The sequence below is a fragment of the Sturnus vulgaris genome, chromosome 24, assembly GCF_052056855.1.
Source record: "Sturnus vulgaris isolate bStuVul1 chromosome 24, bStuVul1.hap1, whole genome shotgun sequence".
NCBI lineage: Eukaryota > Metazoa > Chordata > Aves > Passeriformes > Sturnidae > Sturnus > Sturnus vulgaris.
The window spans coordinates 6,080,275-6,096,187 of NC_142266.1; the positions used below are offsets into that span (position 1 = coordinate 6,080,275).

The window sequence follows — 15,913 nt, forward strand, 5'->3', positions numbered from 1 at the left end:
GAAAGGAGGGAGAACATTTCACCCAGGGCAGACAGCAGCAGAAAGGAGATAAAGCAATATTTTCATACAGGGGAATTTGGGAGAGCAGAATTTGGGAGGGAATTTGGGAGGGTCTGGAGCAGAAAGGAGGGAGAACATTTCACCCAGACAGCAGCAGAACTGAAGTAAAGCAATATTTTTCATGCAGGGGAATTTGGGAGAGCAAGTCTCACTCCTGGAGCACCTGCTGCACAGCAGATCTCCCACAGCCTGGGAGTGTCCCTGTCCCCTCCAAGCTCGTTCATCTGGACCCTGTTTTGTTCCAGCCGTGTTGGGGTGTTGTTTAACACCGTTGTGCCACCGAGCAGCGCCAGCCCACGCCTTCCCACAGCCCTTTCCATCAGGAATTTTTTTTTTTTTTTGCCTGAAGAACAAGGATGAAGGGAGTGCACGGAGAGTTCGGGGATTTCCCCTGCAGGGTAGATCAAAAGTTTGCCAGGATGTATTAGAGTTTGGGCTAAAGAAAACCCTGGGAAAAAAAAAAAAAAAACAACAAAACAACAACCAACCTAAAACAAAGCTGCAATCCTGAGCTACTGCTCTATAATCACCGTGTTGCTGTGGGGAGAAAACCCCACGGGCCTGAACCGATGCCCTTCCACCCGCCCCGGCTCCCGTTTGATCCGCAGAGATCAGGAAGTGGGTTTTGGTTTTTTTTTTCTCCCCGCTGTCTCTGTTTTGTTTTAGCGCCGTAGCCCGCGGGGCCGGTTTGTGTGCCTGCCTCCCACGGAGGGTAATTTTTTGGTTCCTCTCTCTCTGGCCGAGGCCACACCAGAGCACTGAGCTCCCACCACTGCCTCCAGCCGGGTCAGGGCAGTCCAGGCACCAGTGGGACCCATCATCAATAGCCCCATTATTGCTCTTGAAGTTTCTCCCCGCTTCCAGACGGATGCTGCATTACTCCATCACAGCTGCAGTTGCTCCCTTCCAGCAATTCCCCACACAGCACTTAAGGAAGGGATTTATGGGCGGTTTTGAAAGGCATTTTGCAGCCAGAAGGAGTTATGGGAAAGGAAGTTGAATTCCCACCATTCCCCAGTAAAATTCTCCCAAGCATCTTTCACGAAGAGGGATCATTTACTGGTCCTTGCCTCAAAACAGAGACAGGCTCTCAGCTGTGGCTCTTTGTTTAGTCCAAAGCGTTTCCCGACAGAAATGCCACAGGGGTCATTCTGGTCCTGGCTGCAAAGGGTCAGGAGAGCAGGGCGAGCCCTCAGTCTGTCTGCAAGGTTCTTCTGGACCCCATCAGTGTTCCCTGACACTTTTACAGACACTAAATAAAATGATCTCTCCTTGAGTGATGGATTATTGCCAATCTCAGGGCAAGCCTTGGTGAATACTCAGCTGATTTTGACTTGTTTTCCAAAGTAAAAAGTCTTGGGACCAGAATGACCAAGAGCTATAAAACAATCAGAGGGGATATCACCTTAAAAGCTGCATCTTACCTTTTTTTTTTTTTTAAGCTTTTCAGGAATCAAAACCTGCCACAAAATTACTCATCAATTACCTTCACAGGTCCAGGCAGGCTGAATGAGCAGATTGGATTCACTTCAACACTACATTTCACAACCAGGACAGGGGTTTGAAAGACTTTATTTGACACCTTTGCTGATGTCACAGCTCGTGAATCTAAGAGCACTGCACAGTGTAAAGTGAGGCTGTGAGCTCTAGTGCACAAACCAGCTGCAGGAACAGCCAGGGTCCACGAGGGTTTCCCTCCTGTGACTTTATTTAAAGGGAATATGTTGCTCCTGGCTGATTCCTGAGGACAAGGGTGAGAAGCAGCAGAGGCATTTCTGTGTGTTAAGTGCGATGATTTCCATCAAAACAACTGGGAGGGACTCACTTCCCAAACAATGGCAGATACATACATTGACATGCACATGGCAGATACCATCTGCAGGAAGGAAAACAACAGCTCATCCACACAGCCCAACCGGCTGCACCTCTGACCTGAGGCGTGGGAAGAGTCTCTCCCATTCAAAAGAGATCTTCTCCCTCTTTTTTACCTTTCTTTGCAAAGGCCTTTTCTCTCTTTCCATGAGTACTGCAGAGGTGGGCAAGGGTTGGGCATGCAGCTGGGTCCAGAATATTCTGCACGTGTATCCCAGCAAGTCAAGGCACAAATGCAGGGAGCTGCTCAGGTGAGGGGGAGCACTGGGACACCCTGTCCTGCCACAGCAGGGTGGCTTGAAAGCTTCAAATTTCTGTTCTTTCTGCCCAAAAAAAAGGAGGAGGGGAGGCCAGCTGCAGGAGCAGAGGTGTGATCTGCCGTGTCAGTCGCCATGGGGCACACAGGGCAAGGCAGGGAGAGCTCTCAAGACTCAGGACAAGTGCAGTGACACCTCAGTGGGTTTTGGTCCCGGCCCAGGGAGGGGGATGAGAGGTGTGAGACAGAGAAAACGGAGACATTGTGGGAGGGGAGGGTGAGGGATGCTGGGCTCAGGGAGAACGAGGGAGGCACTTCAAATTGAGGCTGCCCCAACCCATTTTCCCCCTTTGCAGTCACGGCTGTTCAGCAGGGGGTGGAGGAGAGACAGCTCCAGCAGGGAGGCTGGCAGAGGGAAAGGCATTTTCTTCTCACTTTGGCCGTCAGAGCCTTCCCCTCCATGACAGGCATCCCTTTGAAATCCTCTGTCTCACCTCTTCACACCTCGGTGCGGGGCAGGGGCTGTGCCTGGGCAGCCTGGCTGGCTGCTCTGGCAGGATTTGTGCCAGGAACTCAGCACAGGCCCTGCAGCCACAGCAGGATTTCAGCAGGGCTGTGGGAACGAACCCTGCTAAGCCGCTGCCTCACTCCACCTTAAGGGCACATAAGTGGGAAAAGCTGGTAATGCAGAGAGGAAAGCACGGGGATTAGCAGGCAGCCAGTTCTTTTTGGGAGCTGGGGGGAGGGCTGGAGCCTGCCTCGTGGGTGCCAGCAGTGCTGGGCACAGGGTGTGAGCCGTGTCCATCCCACCACAACCAAAATTAGGTGCTGCAGCTGGGGGATGCATCGCAGGGAATCAGCACGAGCAAGTCTGGCTGGCAGCTCCGAGTCCCCGGGGAAATAAAGACAGTATTTCAAGGCTGGCTGTTTTCCAAAGGAGAGCAAGGCTGAGTTCTGCAGAGGGGTTTGCTGGAGGAGGAATGGGGTTGGGAATCTGCGTGTGCCCCCTCCCTCGTAGCCAGAAGGGTCTGGAGCGTGGCCTCGTGCAGACAAGTGCATGGAACTGGATGTGATTTACATTTGCAGGCTTCACGAGGGAGAGGAGCCGTGGTGGTGAGGCGAGGAGGGCGGTGCGAGGAGGGAGGGAAGAGCAGAGAGAATTTTCTCTACGGATCCTTGGCTTCTGCAAAGCAGGAAAGATGCCTTTTTCAACCGAGTTTGTTCTCAGCCCTGTGGGCGATGAGCGCTGAAGAACTCCCGTCTCCGGAGGGGAAGAGAGGGTCAGAACGCCCCGATTTCCGTCGCCCAGGAGCGGCAGATCCTGGATGTCCCAACCCTGATCCCTGGTCCCTGCGGGGCAGCGCCCAAAACAGGAGGTGTTGCATAAGCTGGCGGCACAGGGATGCCGGCAGAGGCTGGGGAGAAGAGGAATGTGGCGATTTGGCTGCTCTTGGATGAGCCCTCTCTCAGTGCTCCCGCTGGCGAAGGCATCCTGGGCACGGCTGGCACGGCTGTGGCCGAGCTGGCACCCCGAGCCCTCCTGCTCGACGAGCCCATCCTGCTGGCCAAAAAGCTCCGGCGGGACGGCAGCATCTCACCGGGGACACGGCGGAGAGGGGCCGGCCTCACTGCAGGGCTGGGGTAAGCCAGGGAAGATGCAGTCAAAACAAGCGGAGCAGGAGCAGCCTCCCTCCTGGGGATCTGCACAGGGCCGGCGGCTCCGTGCAGGAATGACCACGGCCACGTCTGGATGGGCAGCAGGGACGTGGCCACGGGTGAAGGCTCCATTTCGGCCACGTAATTATTGAGGTGGGAGAGGAGTCGCAGCCGGATGGGGTCGGCAGCGTTTTGACCCTCGAGGATGCCCAGGTACCTGACAACTTCGGTGAGACACTCACGGAAACCGATGCTTCTGTAATCCACAGCCAGAGCCCGGGCATCCAGGAAGCCTGGAGGGAGAGGACATGGGTGACAGTAAGGCCGTGCAGAGCTCAGGAATGCGCTTGGATTTCAGTACCCTCTCTAATGCACTGTGTATTTCACTTGAGGCACTTTGCTGCCGTGTGATATTCCTGAAGCAGGCGGCCAAGTGGGTGTCCCGAGGGACTGGACATGAGAGCAGCATCTGTGGTTATCTCACCAGGATAATAAACCCAGCAGGGTCAGGGAGCCTCTCACTCCGTGTGAGACCAGTAAGAGGTTCCATTAGCTGTGCTCAGGAAGGAAGGATTTGTTCCTGTTGGATTCTATCATTTATCACTGCTGGAGACACGGCTGTGGGCTAGATGGGCACTGGGATTGGGCTGCCTTAGCCATTGGGATATTCCACTCAGGACAGCGTCTGCCAACCACACTTCCCTCTGCTCGGGTCCCAGAATTTACACTCCCTTTAAACCAATGGCACAGGGCAGTGGCAGAACCAAAACAGCTGGGCTGAGAAAGCTCAAAGCCACAGAAATCAGCAACCAACCACTGATTTTCAGGCTTCTGCTCTCAACTTGCAGTTTCATGAGACCATAAGCAATAAAGCAGAGAATGTCACAGCACAGTGAAGCGCTGGACCACTGTGCTTGACGGGGTCTCTCGTGACAATGCAGCCCTTTGTTGCAGTGCAGTCAAACTGAATATCTAAACAAATGTTCCAGACCAAGTTACAGCCCTGAACCAAAGCCTGGATGCCAGCAATGTCCCCAGCAAGCCAAAACTGGGTGGTAAGCAAGCCAGAGGCTTCTTTACTGGAGCTGTGATCTCCATCCTGTTAACTGGAACAGGACAGAGGGTCTGTACTGAGGTCTCAGTACAAATAAGACCTTTGTTGAATTTTGCACAGGGCTCCCTCTCTCTTCTTACAACAACCAAGAGACACACACACACACAAAAAAAAAAAAAAAAAAAAAAAAAGAAGAAGAACAGAAAGGGAAAAAAAGCCTTGTTTATTTGCAGAGTCCTCATGCAGAATTCAGCCTCCGCAGGAAATGTATCCCAGGGAGGAGGTAAAGAGTTTAATATGGTTTTTCTGGAAGCAGGCTCCATTTCTGAGCAGGAATAAATGAGTCTCTGGCAAAACAGCTTTTAGCAGGGGGTGTGACACCAACAGTGCTGTCCCTGTGGGGCTGGGGGTTCACCATCCCACACACTCCAGGCTCCCAGATGGATGCATGGGATGCTGACCCATCTGTAGGAACATGCCCATCTGCCCTCCCTCGAAAGGTATTTCCCTTGGGAAGCAGGCAGAGCTGGCTGGAGCTGCTGATGAGGAATTTTCCTTCCAGGTTTGCACCTCGACCTCACCCATGTGCTCACAAGAGCAGTTCTTACCTGTTCCTCCTGTGGCATGAAGCATTTTTAAGTGATCCACTGTCATTTGGAGAATTTCTGCCTTCTCCAGCTTGGAAGACCCCTGTGTTGGGAGCAGAAAGGAAAAGCCATTTGTCATTTTATGGTCCAGGGCTTTGTGCCTCTCAGGAGCTGGGGTCTGACCAATGATTTCCTCCCTGAAGCCAGGAGTGCTCAGAATGGTGCAGGGCATCCACCAATGCTCTGTTTTTCACATCAAGCAAGAAGAAAAAAGACCTCCTTCCCAATGCAGATTGAAAAATCCCCATTTCTATGCTTCCTCATATCTGCAAAACCCTCCCTAGATTGAATTTATCCTCCCCAGGGCTCCTGAATATTTGCTAATATCATTCCACCACCCCATTTCCACCACCTACTTACTCCCTGGAGTGAGGATGATAAGGAAGGCACAGCCTTACTCCAGACTTCCTCGTTCTGGGGGCTGTAGCCCAAACCCTGCAGCCCTCAGGGAGGGCACCAGGGGCTCCCACAAACACAAACCTGCTTCTCAAAGGCCGTGGGCACCAGGCGCCGCAGCTCCGAGAGGCTGCTGTTGATGCGGTCACGGCGCCGCTTCTCGATGATCTGTGGGAGATTTCCAAGCAGACAGAGGAAAACCAGAGTCACTCACAGGCACAGCTCACGGATCCAGAGCCCTCCAGGTGCTTTGGGAGGGCCGTGTGTGTGAATGTTTTGGGGTGCAAAGGTTGAGAGAAGAAAGGTGAGCTGGTGTGATAAGCCCAGGTGAAACTGCCAGGTTTGAGGTCAAATCTCTGGGGAAAAAATTGGCTTTGGGGAGATATCTGGAGGGGTGTAAAGGTGATTTTAATAGTAAGGACAGGCCAACAGCCCCCCCTGGCACACGTAAAGGACACTCACCCCTCTCCTCTTCTTCCTGGCTTGTATTTGAGATGTCGTGGTAGGAGACACAGACCTGGAAACATGGCTGGAAAGGAAGGAGATGGGATCACTTCTGGCTGGAGAGCAACCTCAGTTGCACATATGTTCTACACACGTTTGCCATCTGCAGTTTCCTCCCCCCACCCCAAAAAATGTCTTCTGTGGTTGCCATCTCATTTTTACCCACAACACAGAGCTCAGGAATTGGGGATGGGGAGCAAAGCAGAGACTCGAATTCCACTCTCTCCCCTCCGAGAATCTCCCACCAGTCTGGGACAGCTTTCTGCACCAAACTGTACATCCACTCCCAGGCACAATTCTTCAATCCCCACCTGTGATGGGGCTGGAAAAGCAGCGCTCTGAACTCTAAAGCCATGGCCTTTTTTCCTCCATGTGTGAACCTCCCATCTCTCGTGTCTGAGCCTGCCCTGTCTGCAGGGCTTTGCATCTCAGAGCCACGATAGCAGGAGGGATCTGAGCTCTGGGATCCGAGCTCCCACCCAGGGAGGGCTGGCTGCTCCTCGGGGTGAGGCCAGTGGTGGCACTGATGTGGTTTCTGAGGGCTTCCCAGAGAGTCGCTTCCCAAACCACAATTTTCGGGGTGGGCTGGGATGTTCTGAACTCACGGACACCCCTGAACCGTTCAGAGAGGAGCTGGGCAGGGAGAACACCTGGCAGGAGGTGACAGAGCAGGGACCCTCCTGCTGGCTCACAGCTCTGCTCAGGGGATAAGGGACATCGTGGGGACAGGCCGAGGAAGGGGGCCCCACAAACCACCCTGTGCCTGCCACAGAAAAAGCACCAAAGGTCAGCACTGGACGTGCAGAGAGAGGCAAAGTTCAACCCTTCGGTCCCTGTGGAGGTGAAGTCTCCACAACCATGGATAACCGAGCGTGGGAAACTCCCTGCAGCAAGACCCCGTGGCTGAGGAGGGGGATGAGGCTGGCTGGGCCACCTCCCACCTCCCCCAAGCAGGGTTTGTCCCTCTGGAAAGTGCAGCTGGCTCGGGGCTGTTGCTGTGCCTTACGAAATCCGGAGCAGGGATGTGCACACGCACCCTCCTGCAATCCCGGCCAGCCCAGCTCGTGTCAGACACCCAAATCTGGGAAAGGGGCACTCGGGTTCACCCCAATCCGAACGTTTTTTTCAGTTTGACAAAGCATTTTTAACAGGAGTCTATTAAGGATTTTCCTGCACAGGCAGTGCTGTCTGCAGCGAGCTGAAAACTAGACCCAGCTCAGCCTATTAAAAATAGGCCCAAGCGAGGCACTTTCAGAAGTGGTTTTACACAATAACACGTTCTTCTACTGCCTGCTCATCTCCATACAGGTCCCCTATTTGAATGTCTGCTGGGTGGGCTCTCTCTGGGCAGAGGTGCTGGCTGGCTCCACAAGTACTAACATGCGTTGCCAGCTACACAGGCACACAGAGAATGAGAAAATTTTGATGTGAAAACAGGCTCTGTGTGGACACTGTATGGGGTGTTTTAGGTGCAGGGGGTAGGTGCTGAATTCACTTGGAAATGCAAAGTAGGCACCCAAAGAAGAATAGTGATTTTTGAAACTCTTTGTAGAGCTTCAGGTCCAGACGTGAATATCAACACCCATCTCACTGCAAAATGTATTTTACAAATAAATCTGGTGGATTCGAACCACATAAAAGATACTGTGGGTATATTCTCCAGTGATTAAAAATTTCTGCATTGCTCTTTGGTTTTATCATCCACAGCATAGCTTTGGCTGTGAACTGAGCAGATCTTGCACTTCTGCAGTGACCCCGGAGCCTAAACTTGCTCCACACACTGATCCAAGCCTCACACCCGGCGTGACTCATCCCCTCACTACAGGGAAACTGGTTTGCCCAAACCACTCAACCGATGGGTAATGAGCTGGGAACCCCAGCCAGGCAGCCTCTCTCTGCTCTAATCACTCCTCCCCACTCCCCACCTGGAAGTGTTTGATTTTTCTGGGAGCACCAGCATCCCATGCAGGATGGTATTACTTGGGGTGTGACCTCACAGCTTTTTTGGCCGTAGATTTGCGTGACATGAGGAACAACATCCACCTATACGAATATCAGCAGATCACAGCCAGCCTGGTTCTACCACTGCCTCGAGAAGACAAACACATTAACAACACCGGAGAGAGATTAAAAGTTCATCATTACCGGTCACCGAAATAAAATATTGTGACAATTCCAATATTTTATCCCTCGGGGTCCTGTGGACTCCGTGCTGCACTGATGTGAAGAGGTGGGATGCATTCCACCTGCAGCAGGAAAGCAGCTTAAATATTGATGCGCTTGGAAATTGCATAAGAGCTCAGGGAATTTCTGCAGGACATTTTTGTGTAAGATGTGCCCGACTCTGCTGTCACTGTATCAGAGGCAGATTCATGAATTTAGTCCCACGAGAACCTGAGCTTGGCACCAGGCAGGCAGTTTCTCTGCTCAGGATACCAAAGAGCAAAGAGGGAATGAATTAATCCAAGGCCTCGCTGGACGCAGAGGGAGGGGGGACACTTGGCTGCTGAAACAAGAGTTCAAAAGCAGCTGATTTTTGGATGGGAACAAATAACAGAGCCTTTCCTTCATCCCCTGCACCGCCCGCACCCTCGGAGCCTGGGAGGGCTGACCCAGCCTGGGAACCCGGGCTGCCAGCGGCGCTGGGGATGCCCGGTGCCAGGGAAGCCTGAGGGCATCGCCTGGAGAGCCCCACACGGGTCCTGTCCTCACCATTCCCGCACGAACAGCAAAGCTGAAAGGGCAGCGATGGGACAGAGCCTGCGAGCTGCGCTGCCGAGGGGCACCAGGGCAGCCCTCCCCTCCCTGCTCGGGCTCTCCCTGCTGCCTTACGAATGCATCAGCACAGCAGAAGCGTTTTTCTCATGCAAAACCTCTCTCGGTTTCTTCCACATTCCCCGGGAGCCCTGGGGTGGCCGGGAGCGCAGGGATGTGGGTGATTCTGCTCTAGGGGGGCTGCCCCATCTCGGGGTGCACAGAACGGGCTCCTACTGCCCTTCTCGCACCTGGCAGGAGAATCCCCCGCGCTGGCTTTAATGAGATTCTCTTGAAGCTCCTAACACAGCTTTAACATTTGTATGGCCACTTGGGTTTCCTTGTGGGGTCAGCCCCACAGCCAGCACCAGCCTTGGCCGGCATTTTGGGGTCATCCTGCCGGTCCCCGCAGGAACAGCCCGACCCTGAGGGGTTAAACGAGGTGCGAGGGACTCCCGGTACGGCGGTGGCAGCGCCGGTGCCTTCCCGTTCTGTGCCCCGGTGCAGCCGTGGCAGACCCGGTGCCCTCCGGTGTCCGTGCCCCGGCAGGCACGGAGCAGCTCGGGGTGGGAGCGGTGCCGCGACCCCAAAAAACCCGCGTGGGACGGAGCTGTCCTCACCTGTACTCCTCCTCCCGGCCCACGTCGATGGTGCCGTCAGACTCCGTGTCGGACGAGCTCTCCTCGCAGAGCCGCTTCATCTTGGCTGGGGGGGAGATGCCGAGGTTGCCCCACGCGTGGCCCCGGTGGCCACCGCCGTGCTTGCCCGCCGTGCTCGGGGCAATGCTCTGTCCCTGCCCGGGCTCCTCCGCTCCGGCCTCGCACGGCTCCTCCCCTGCCCGCTCTGCCTCTCCCACCCCCGGCTCTCCTTCCCTGGCTCCCTCCCGGCACGTCCCCACCTCCCGGGTAATGGGTTAATGAGCCACCATCTCCCGGGAGTGACGGTTTACGCGGCCGCGCCGGCGCTCCCCGGTTCCCAGGGCCCCCCCTCGCCTCCCTCCCGCTCGCTGGTCGAAATCCCAAGTCTTCCTGTAAAAGGAACAGTCTGTGTGAACCGTCTCATGTCCCCCCCCCTTCCCTCCCCTCCTGCCCACGGCCCCCCTTCCACCCGCTGCACATTGGCCTCAGCCCCAGTTTAAAGGGACCAGTGACCTCACTGGCAACAGAAAACCGTGGGAAAGAGATGGGACTGATAAAGCCTTGAGTTGTTTCAGGGAAAAATCAACATCCAGCCCCACACGCACACACATGTCTGCCCGGCTCCGCGCGGCGCAGGCACTTCGCAGGCTCCCGATTCAGATGGAAACCGGCTTGTTTCGAAGCGCGCTGCTGTTTGAGGACACCGCTCAAAGGGCCCTCGACTGGCATTAATTCATCAGTGGCCACTGAGGGCCAGGGTGGCAGCGGTGGCACCGGGCTCGGGCCAGGTCTGTTGGTCCCGCCGGGATCTCGGCTCCCTGCCACGCTCCCACAGCCTTGGAGCCTCTTCAAGCGCCAGCTCACGGCGCTGCCAGGGCATTTGACACCTACCCTGTGGGACAAGCCCAGCTTTAGGCTTTGTAACACTGGGATGAATCGCTGTTTTCTGGGCTCTTTCCGCAACGCTGGAAAGTTTAACCCACAGCCCAGCATCGGGCGAGCATCTCCCTTTTCCCTGCTCTTGCAGGAATCTGTTTTTCAGAGCCCTGCGCTGCTAAAATCCCCCAAGGCAGCAAAAACGTGCGCGTGTGGGAGAGAAGACAGAGAGAGGGGAGGAGGGAGAGCGCCGAAGTGGAGGTTCCCAGTACGAAAATAATGCCTTTTATTTTGAAGAAAATAATCAGCGCTGAGATCTGGCAACACGTGGGTTTCCCAAAGCCCTTCTGCAGAGACCGTGGCGGCGATAAGAGCCCGTCGGCGCTCGGGCCAGCCAAGCCACCCGTCCCCTGTGGCCTCCTGGGGTGCTCCCTATCTCCCTCAGCCATCTCTGCCAGCTCACCCACGCTGCACCCGCCAACACCGAGGTGTCTGCAATTCCCCAGCAGCTCCGGAAAAGGCAAATCCCGGCTCCCGCCTGCCCTTCGCCCACGCCTGCCCCAGCTGAGCGAAGCACACACACCCCAAACCCCTCCCCGAGCAGTTTTTTGGGGCTGAACCACACCGTGCTCCCTTCTGGAGGGAAGCAGCAGGGACCTGAACCGGCCGTGCTGGGCTGGAGTGGAAAGCTGACATCTCGGCAGTGTTTGTAAACCCAAAAAGGGAGTAAAAGCTTTGCTTTCGGTCACAGCACTTTGTTACTCTAGTTCTGGTGTTTTGTTTTCACTATGAGAAGTGGTCAAGAAGCCGAGCTGTTATTAGCTTACATTTCCAAATGAAAAGTTACTTTGAAGCAGAAGATTTCGGAAAGTGTTATTTTAGCAGTTTTGAGACCCGCTCCTCCTCCCTTTCCAAAGTGATTTCAGTTAGAAACACATACATCTCCAAACCAAACTTCCCATAAACATGTGTTTTTGAGAGATTAATTCTCTTTCCACTGATAAAACCATTTAAATGGGATCCTGAGACTGGTTGTTTCAGGCTCTTGTTCATATCACAGCAAGCCTGAACCAAGCCGAGCCCAGACCTGCCACAGAGGAACACTTTTCTTCTCCAATAGAAAGGAATTCACTGTCCAGACTCCATCTTTTCTGGGCCCTGTCTAAGCATCATTATCTGGGTTCAATTGAAGTGTAATTGGCAACATGTTTTTCTAGGATTACACTTCATTATGAACAGAGCAGGGGCCCCGAAACCCACTTCTCCTGTAATCGGATCTGTTCTCCAGCCTGTGCTCCTGGAGAGTCGTTTATAATCGACCCCAGGATCCCAGGGGGGATTGTGAGGGGCATCTGAACCACCCCAGACAGAGCAGAGACCCCTGACAGGTTCAGTGGAGACAGCAGGGAAGGATTAAACGGGCTTAGCTGCATGAGGGGAGCTGGATTTCAGGAGTGTCACCCATCCCTGACCTCCCCCGCTGCAGGCAAGGGGAGCTGGGGTGCAGAAATTGGGGTTCTGCCCCTCCTGGCCTCTCACTGGACATCTTTGCAGCCAATTCCCACAGTACAGTGACCCCGAGGGCAGAGCCACAAGCAGTGGGTGACCAACCTCTGCCCAGAGCCAATTTGCTCTTCCCTGGAGAGCTCCAGGCTTTGCCACAGCCAAGCCAGGGAATTATCAGAGGAAATCTCTCCCCAAGCCCTGAATTAACAGCCCTGGCCCCGTGCTTGGGGCTGTTTCCCCTCTGGAACCACAGCAATGATTCTGTCCCCATCCCTGGGACCCCTGTGAGACCCTCAGGGACCCAGGAGCTGCTGAGAGCTGTCCCCTGCTCCCGCTGGCTGTGCCTCTCCATGGTGGGAACCGTTTCCAGAGGATGGGTGTCACGAGGACGGGGCTAAGCCATCCATCACACCCAGCACTAATTGGCTCCCCTGCCTCAGAGGCCAAGGAATAAGTGAGCTGCAAAGATTGATGTCCCTTCCCTGCAGCAGGAAAAACTCTCCGGGCCAGGATTGAGGGTGGATCCCTGCCAGGAACCTGGGATCGCCTAGGTTTGCTTGTGCCAGGCCTATCCTAAGGATGAAGGGCTCCAGACTAAGTGTCCCTGGAGGGGTGATGGTCAGCCCAGCCACCAACTCCCCCCTCCCAAGCTGGGACCACGCTGCTCCCTCCCCTCCCGCCTTCCCAGCTCTGGGAAATGTCCCAGGAGAGCGGCCAGCTGTGAAAAGCTGCAGCAGCTGGAATGTGGGAGGGAGGGCAAGGCTTCTGGAAAGGCAGAGGCAGCCGGGGAGCAGGACTTATCTGTTACCTCCCCGTGAACTGACACCTCTGATTTAACCCCGTGCATGCCTGGAATGCCCTGTCCGCACATCTTCAGTCAACATCACCTCCTCACCTCAGGTCCCACCGCCGCCTGCCAGAGCCACAGCTGTAATTTCCAGAGCAGAGGCCTCACAGGGATGCTGGACAGGATTCCTGGCTGTGGACAGGCTGCCTCGCTCTGTGGCTAAGCAGATTCATCACAGGCGGGAGAAGCAGGCAGGGCTTTCAGGAGGTGATTTGGGATGAAAGCGTGGAGGGATGAATACGGTATCACCTCCCTGCTCTGTCAGATCTGGAGCAGGGCCAGGAGAGGATTGTTTGCCGTGGCTCTGCTCCAAGCCAGAGGCACCACAATTGCAAACTCCCCCCCACTTCCCCGGCCCACGCAATCCAGAGCCCGCCCAGCCGACTGCTACGGGCAGTCCAGGGGAGGGAAAAACAACATTTTCCCACAAACCCGTGGCCTCACCCTTCCCCAGGCACGGACAGGGCAGATCCTGGAGCTGAAATTCGGCGCTGCCCTCACCACCCTGGCAGGGCTGTCTGTGTCCTCACACCTATTGCCCCACAGCAGGTCTGGGAATGCGGCCCAGCCCTGTAAATCCCATGGGATGGGGCTCCACGAGGCTGCACCTGCCGAGCTCACAGCTGGGACATCCTGGAGCTGCTGCTGTCCCCTTGAGTCTGTGCCACTCTGTGTCACCAGGTCAGTGGGGCTGAGGGACAGCCAGTGACAGGATCACCATCCTGCTCTGGAATCAGCAGAACATCCTGATGGTTTAGCATCAAACACCACCAGCGGGTCAGACCCTTGTCGTGCCTCAGTTTCCCCACCCATAATGGTGCTGCTGCACTGGGCATTCGCTTTACAGAGAAGCCACAACGAGTGATAATTAATATTGCACCAAACCTGCCGACAGACGGGTCACTGCTTGTCCAGGAGTCCTCTGTGGCCACACAGAATGAAGACTTGTTGCCACTGGACACTGAGCTGCTCCTTTCTGGTATTTTATACCCAGAGAGGGTGATGGGGACAAGGTGAGGGTGGTGAGGACAAGGTGAGGGTGGTGGGGACAAAGTGAGGGTGGTGAGGATAAGGTGAGGATGATGAGGACAAGGTGAGGGTGGTGGGGACAAGGTGAGGGTGATGGGGACAAAGTGAGGGTGGTGAGGACAAGGTGAGGGTGGTGGAGACAAGATGAGGGTGGTGAGGACAAGGTGAGGGTGATGGGGACAAAGTGAGGGTGGTGGGGACAAGGTGAGGGTGGTGGGGACAAGGTGAGGGTGATGGGGACAAAGTGAGGGTGGTGAGGACAAGGTGAGGGTGGTGGAGACAAGATGAGGGTGGTGAGGACAAGGTGAGGGTGGTGGAGACAAGATGAGGGTGGTGAGGACAAGGTGAGGGTGATGGGGACAAGGTGAGGGTGGTGGGGACAAGATGAGGGTGGTGGGGACAAGGTGAGCTGCTGTGGCACAGGATGGTCCCCATGACCACTGCAGCCCTGGGTTCCTTGGTTCTCAGGGATGGGATGAGCCAGCCCTGGAGGTGCCAGCCCCGCTCCCACCTCTGGCCACTGGAAAACCTCGGATGGCCTTAGGGCTTCACCCGTGCTAGGAAACAAGAGGAGCTGGGATGGGAAAACCCGTGGCTGGTGAGGCAAGGTCCTGGCCTTCCCCCGGGGCCGGTCCCCAGGGCTCCGGGGAACACAATGCCTTTGTTTGGGACTTGGCCTGCTGCAAGGAGCCCTTCCCTCGCTCAGCCCCAAAACACCAACCCTTCAAAAGGCCTGTGCTCCCCTCCCCTTCCCCCAGCGATGCTAATGTGCCAGGCCTCTTCTCATGAACCCTGGGAGAGATCAGGCTGGTAGACAGTTTCACCACTTGTTAAATGTGTGTTTAGCGATCTTGTGAGTAGACAAGAACAAATACAAACAAGCCGGGCTGGAGAGCCCCTGCCCCTCCGCCCTGCCTGGAACGCAGCAGCCCCAAAGCCTTTCTTCTCTAACCACTTCAAACTTTCATTTCTTCTGAAGCCACAACAAGGCACACTTTGTAAAGCAAATGAGTAAACAGCAACTTTCAGCTTAAAAGGAAAACAAGGGGGAGGGACTGTTTTTAATTACTGGATTTTAAAAAGGGCTTTATTCTGTTAATTGCTTTCTGTTGTAAAATGTTCTCCTGCGCACAGCCCTGGGTTCTAGCTGCATCGCTGCTGGCCAGATGGCACTGCAGAGGCAATGACAGCATGTCCCTGCGCTGCTTGGGTACACAAGTGCCTTTAACATTCACAGACATCACCCCCGAGCCCTCCCAGCCTGATGGAAGTGACACGAGGCACCGAGCCTCGCTCAGACGTGGCCGGTGGTTTGGCATGTCCAACCCCCGACACTTCCAAAGCATCGGCACGCACGGAAAAGCCTCTGCAGCATTTCAGGGAGACTTCCCAAAAGGGGCTAATTGCTGCTGATTGCAGAGTGGCACCTCCCCAGTCTGCGGCCAGCCCCGATGCTGGATGTTCGTGCGAGGTTTGGTGCTGAGCTCAGCCCGGTCCCACCCTCTGGATCCGGAGCAGGGTGATGGAGCTTCGGGGTCTGGCGTGCCTGGAGGCATCTGGGGCTCTCCGTGCTCTGCAGCCGTGCCAAAAGGATTCCAACTGCAGCCCTGATGAGCACGACCAGGCTGGGAGAGGCCCCGAGCCTCCCGTGGAAACAGATGGATTAAAAATAGAGAGCTAAGAGGGTGCACGGGAGGATCCGGAGCAGGAATGCCACCAGTGAGGTTGTCACCATGCTGGGGACAGATGGCACGGGGAAGGGCCAGGGAGAGGTGGCAGCAGGAGGATCTTTTCCAGTTGGATCGGTCCCAGGAAGGG

At 55.3% G+C, this 15,913-nt stretch overlaps 1 protein-coding gene and 1 long non-coding RNA gene across 2 annotated transcripts; one reads left to right on the plus strand and one right to left on the minus strand.

The window, feature by feature from the left end:
- Positions 1 to 1,616: 1,616 nt before the first annotated feature.
- Positions 1,617 to 10,039, minus strand: HEYL (hes related family bHLH transcription factor with YRPW motif like). The gene is made up of 5 exons (XM_014885679.2): positions 9,820 to 10,039; positions 6,404 to 6,470; positions 6,026 to 6,109; positions 5,507 to 5,588; positions 1,617 to 4,137 (listed from the first exon to the last, which is right to left on the minus strand). Exons 1-5 carry the CDS (start codon positions 9,897 to 9,899, stop codon positions 3,470 to 3,472), a joined length of 981 nt encoding a protein of 326 aa, XP_014741165.1. The 5' UTR covers positions 9,900 to 10,039; the 3' UTR covers positions 1,617 to 3,469.
- A 3,497-nt stretch (positions 10,040 to 13,536) lies between these two features.
- Positions 13,537 to 15,275, plus strand: LOC148221309 (uncharacterized). Its single transcript, XR_015808339.1, has 3 exons — positions 13,537 to 13,747; positions 13,914 to 14,079; positions 14,564 to 15,275. It is a non-coding gene; the product is annotated as an uncharacterized LOC148221309 (long non-coding RNA).
- Positions 15,276 to 15,913: the final 638 nt, after the last annotated feature.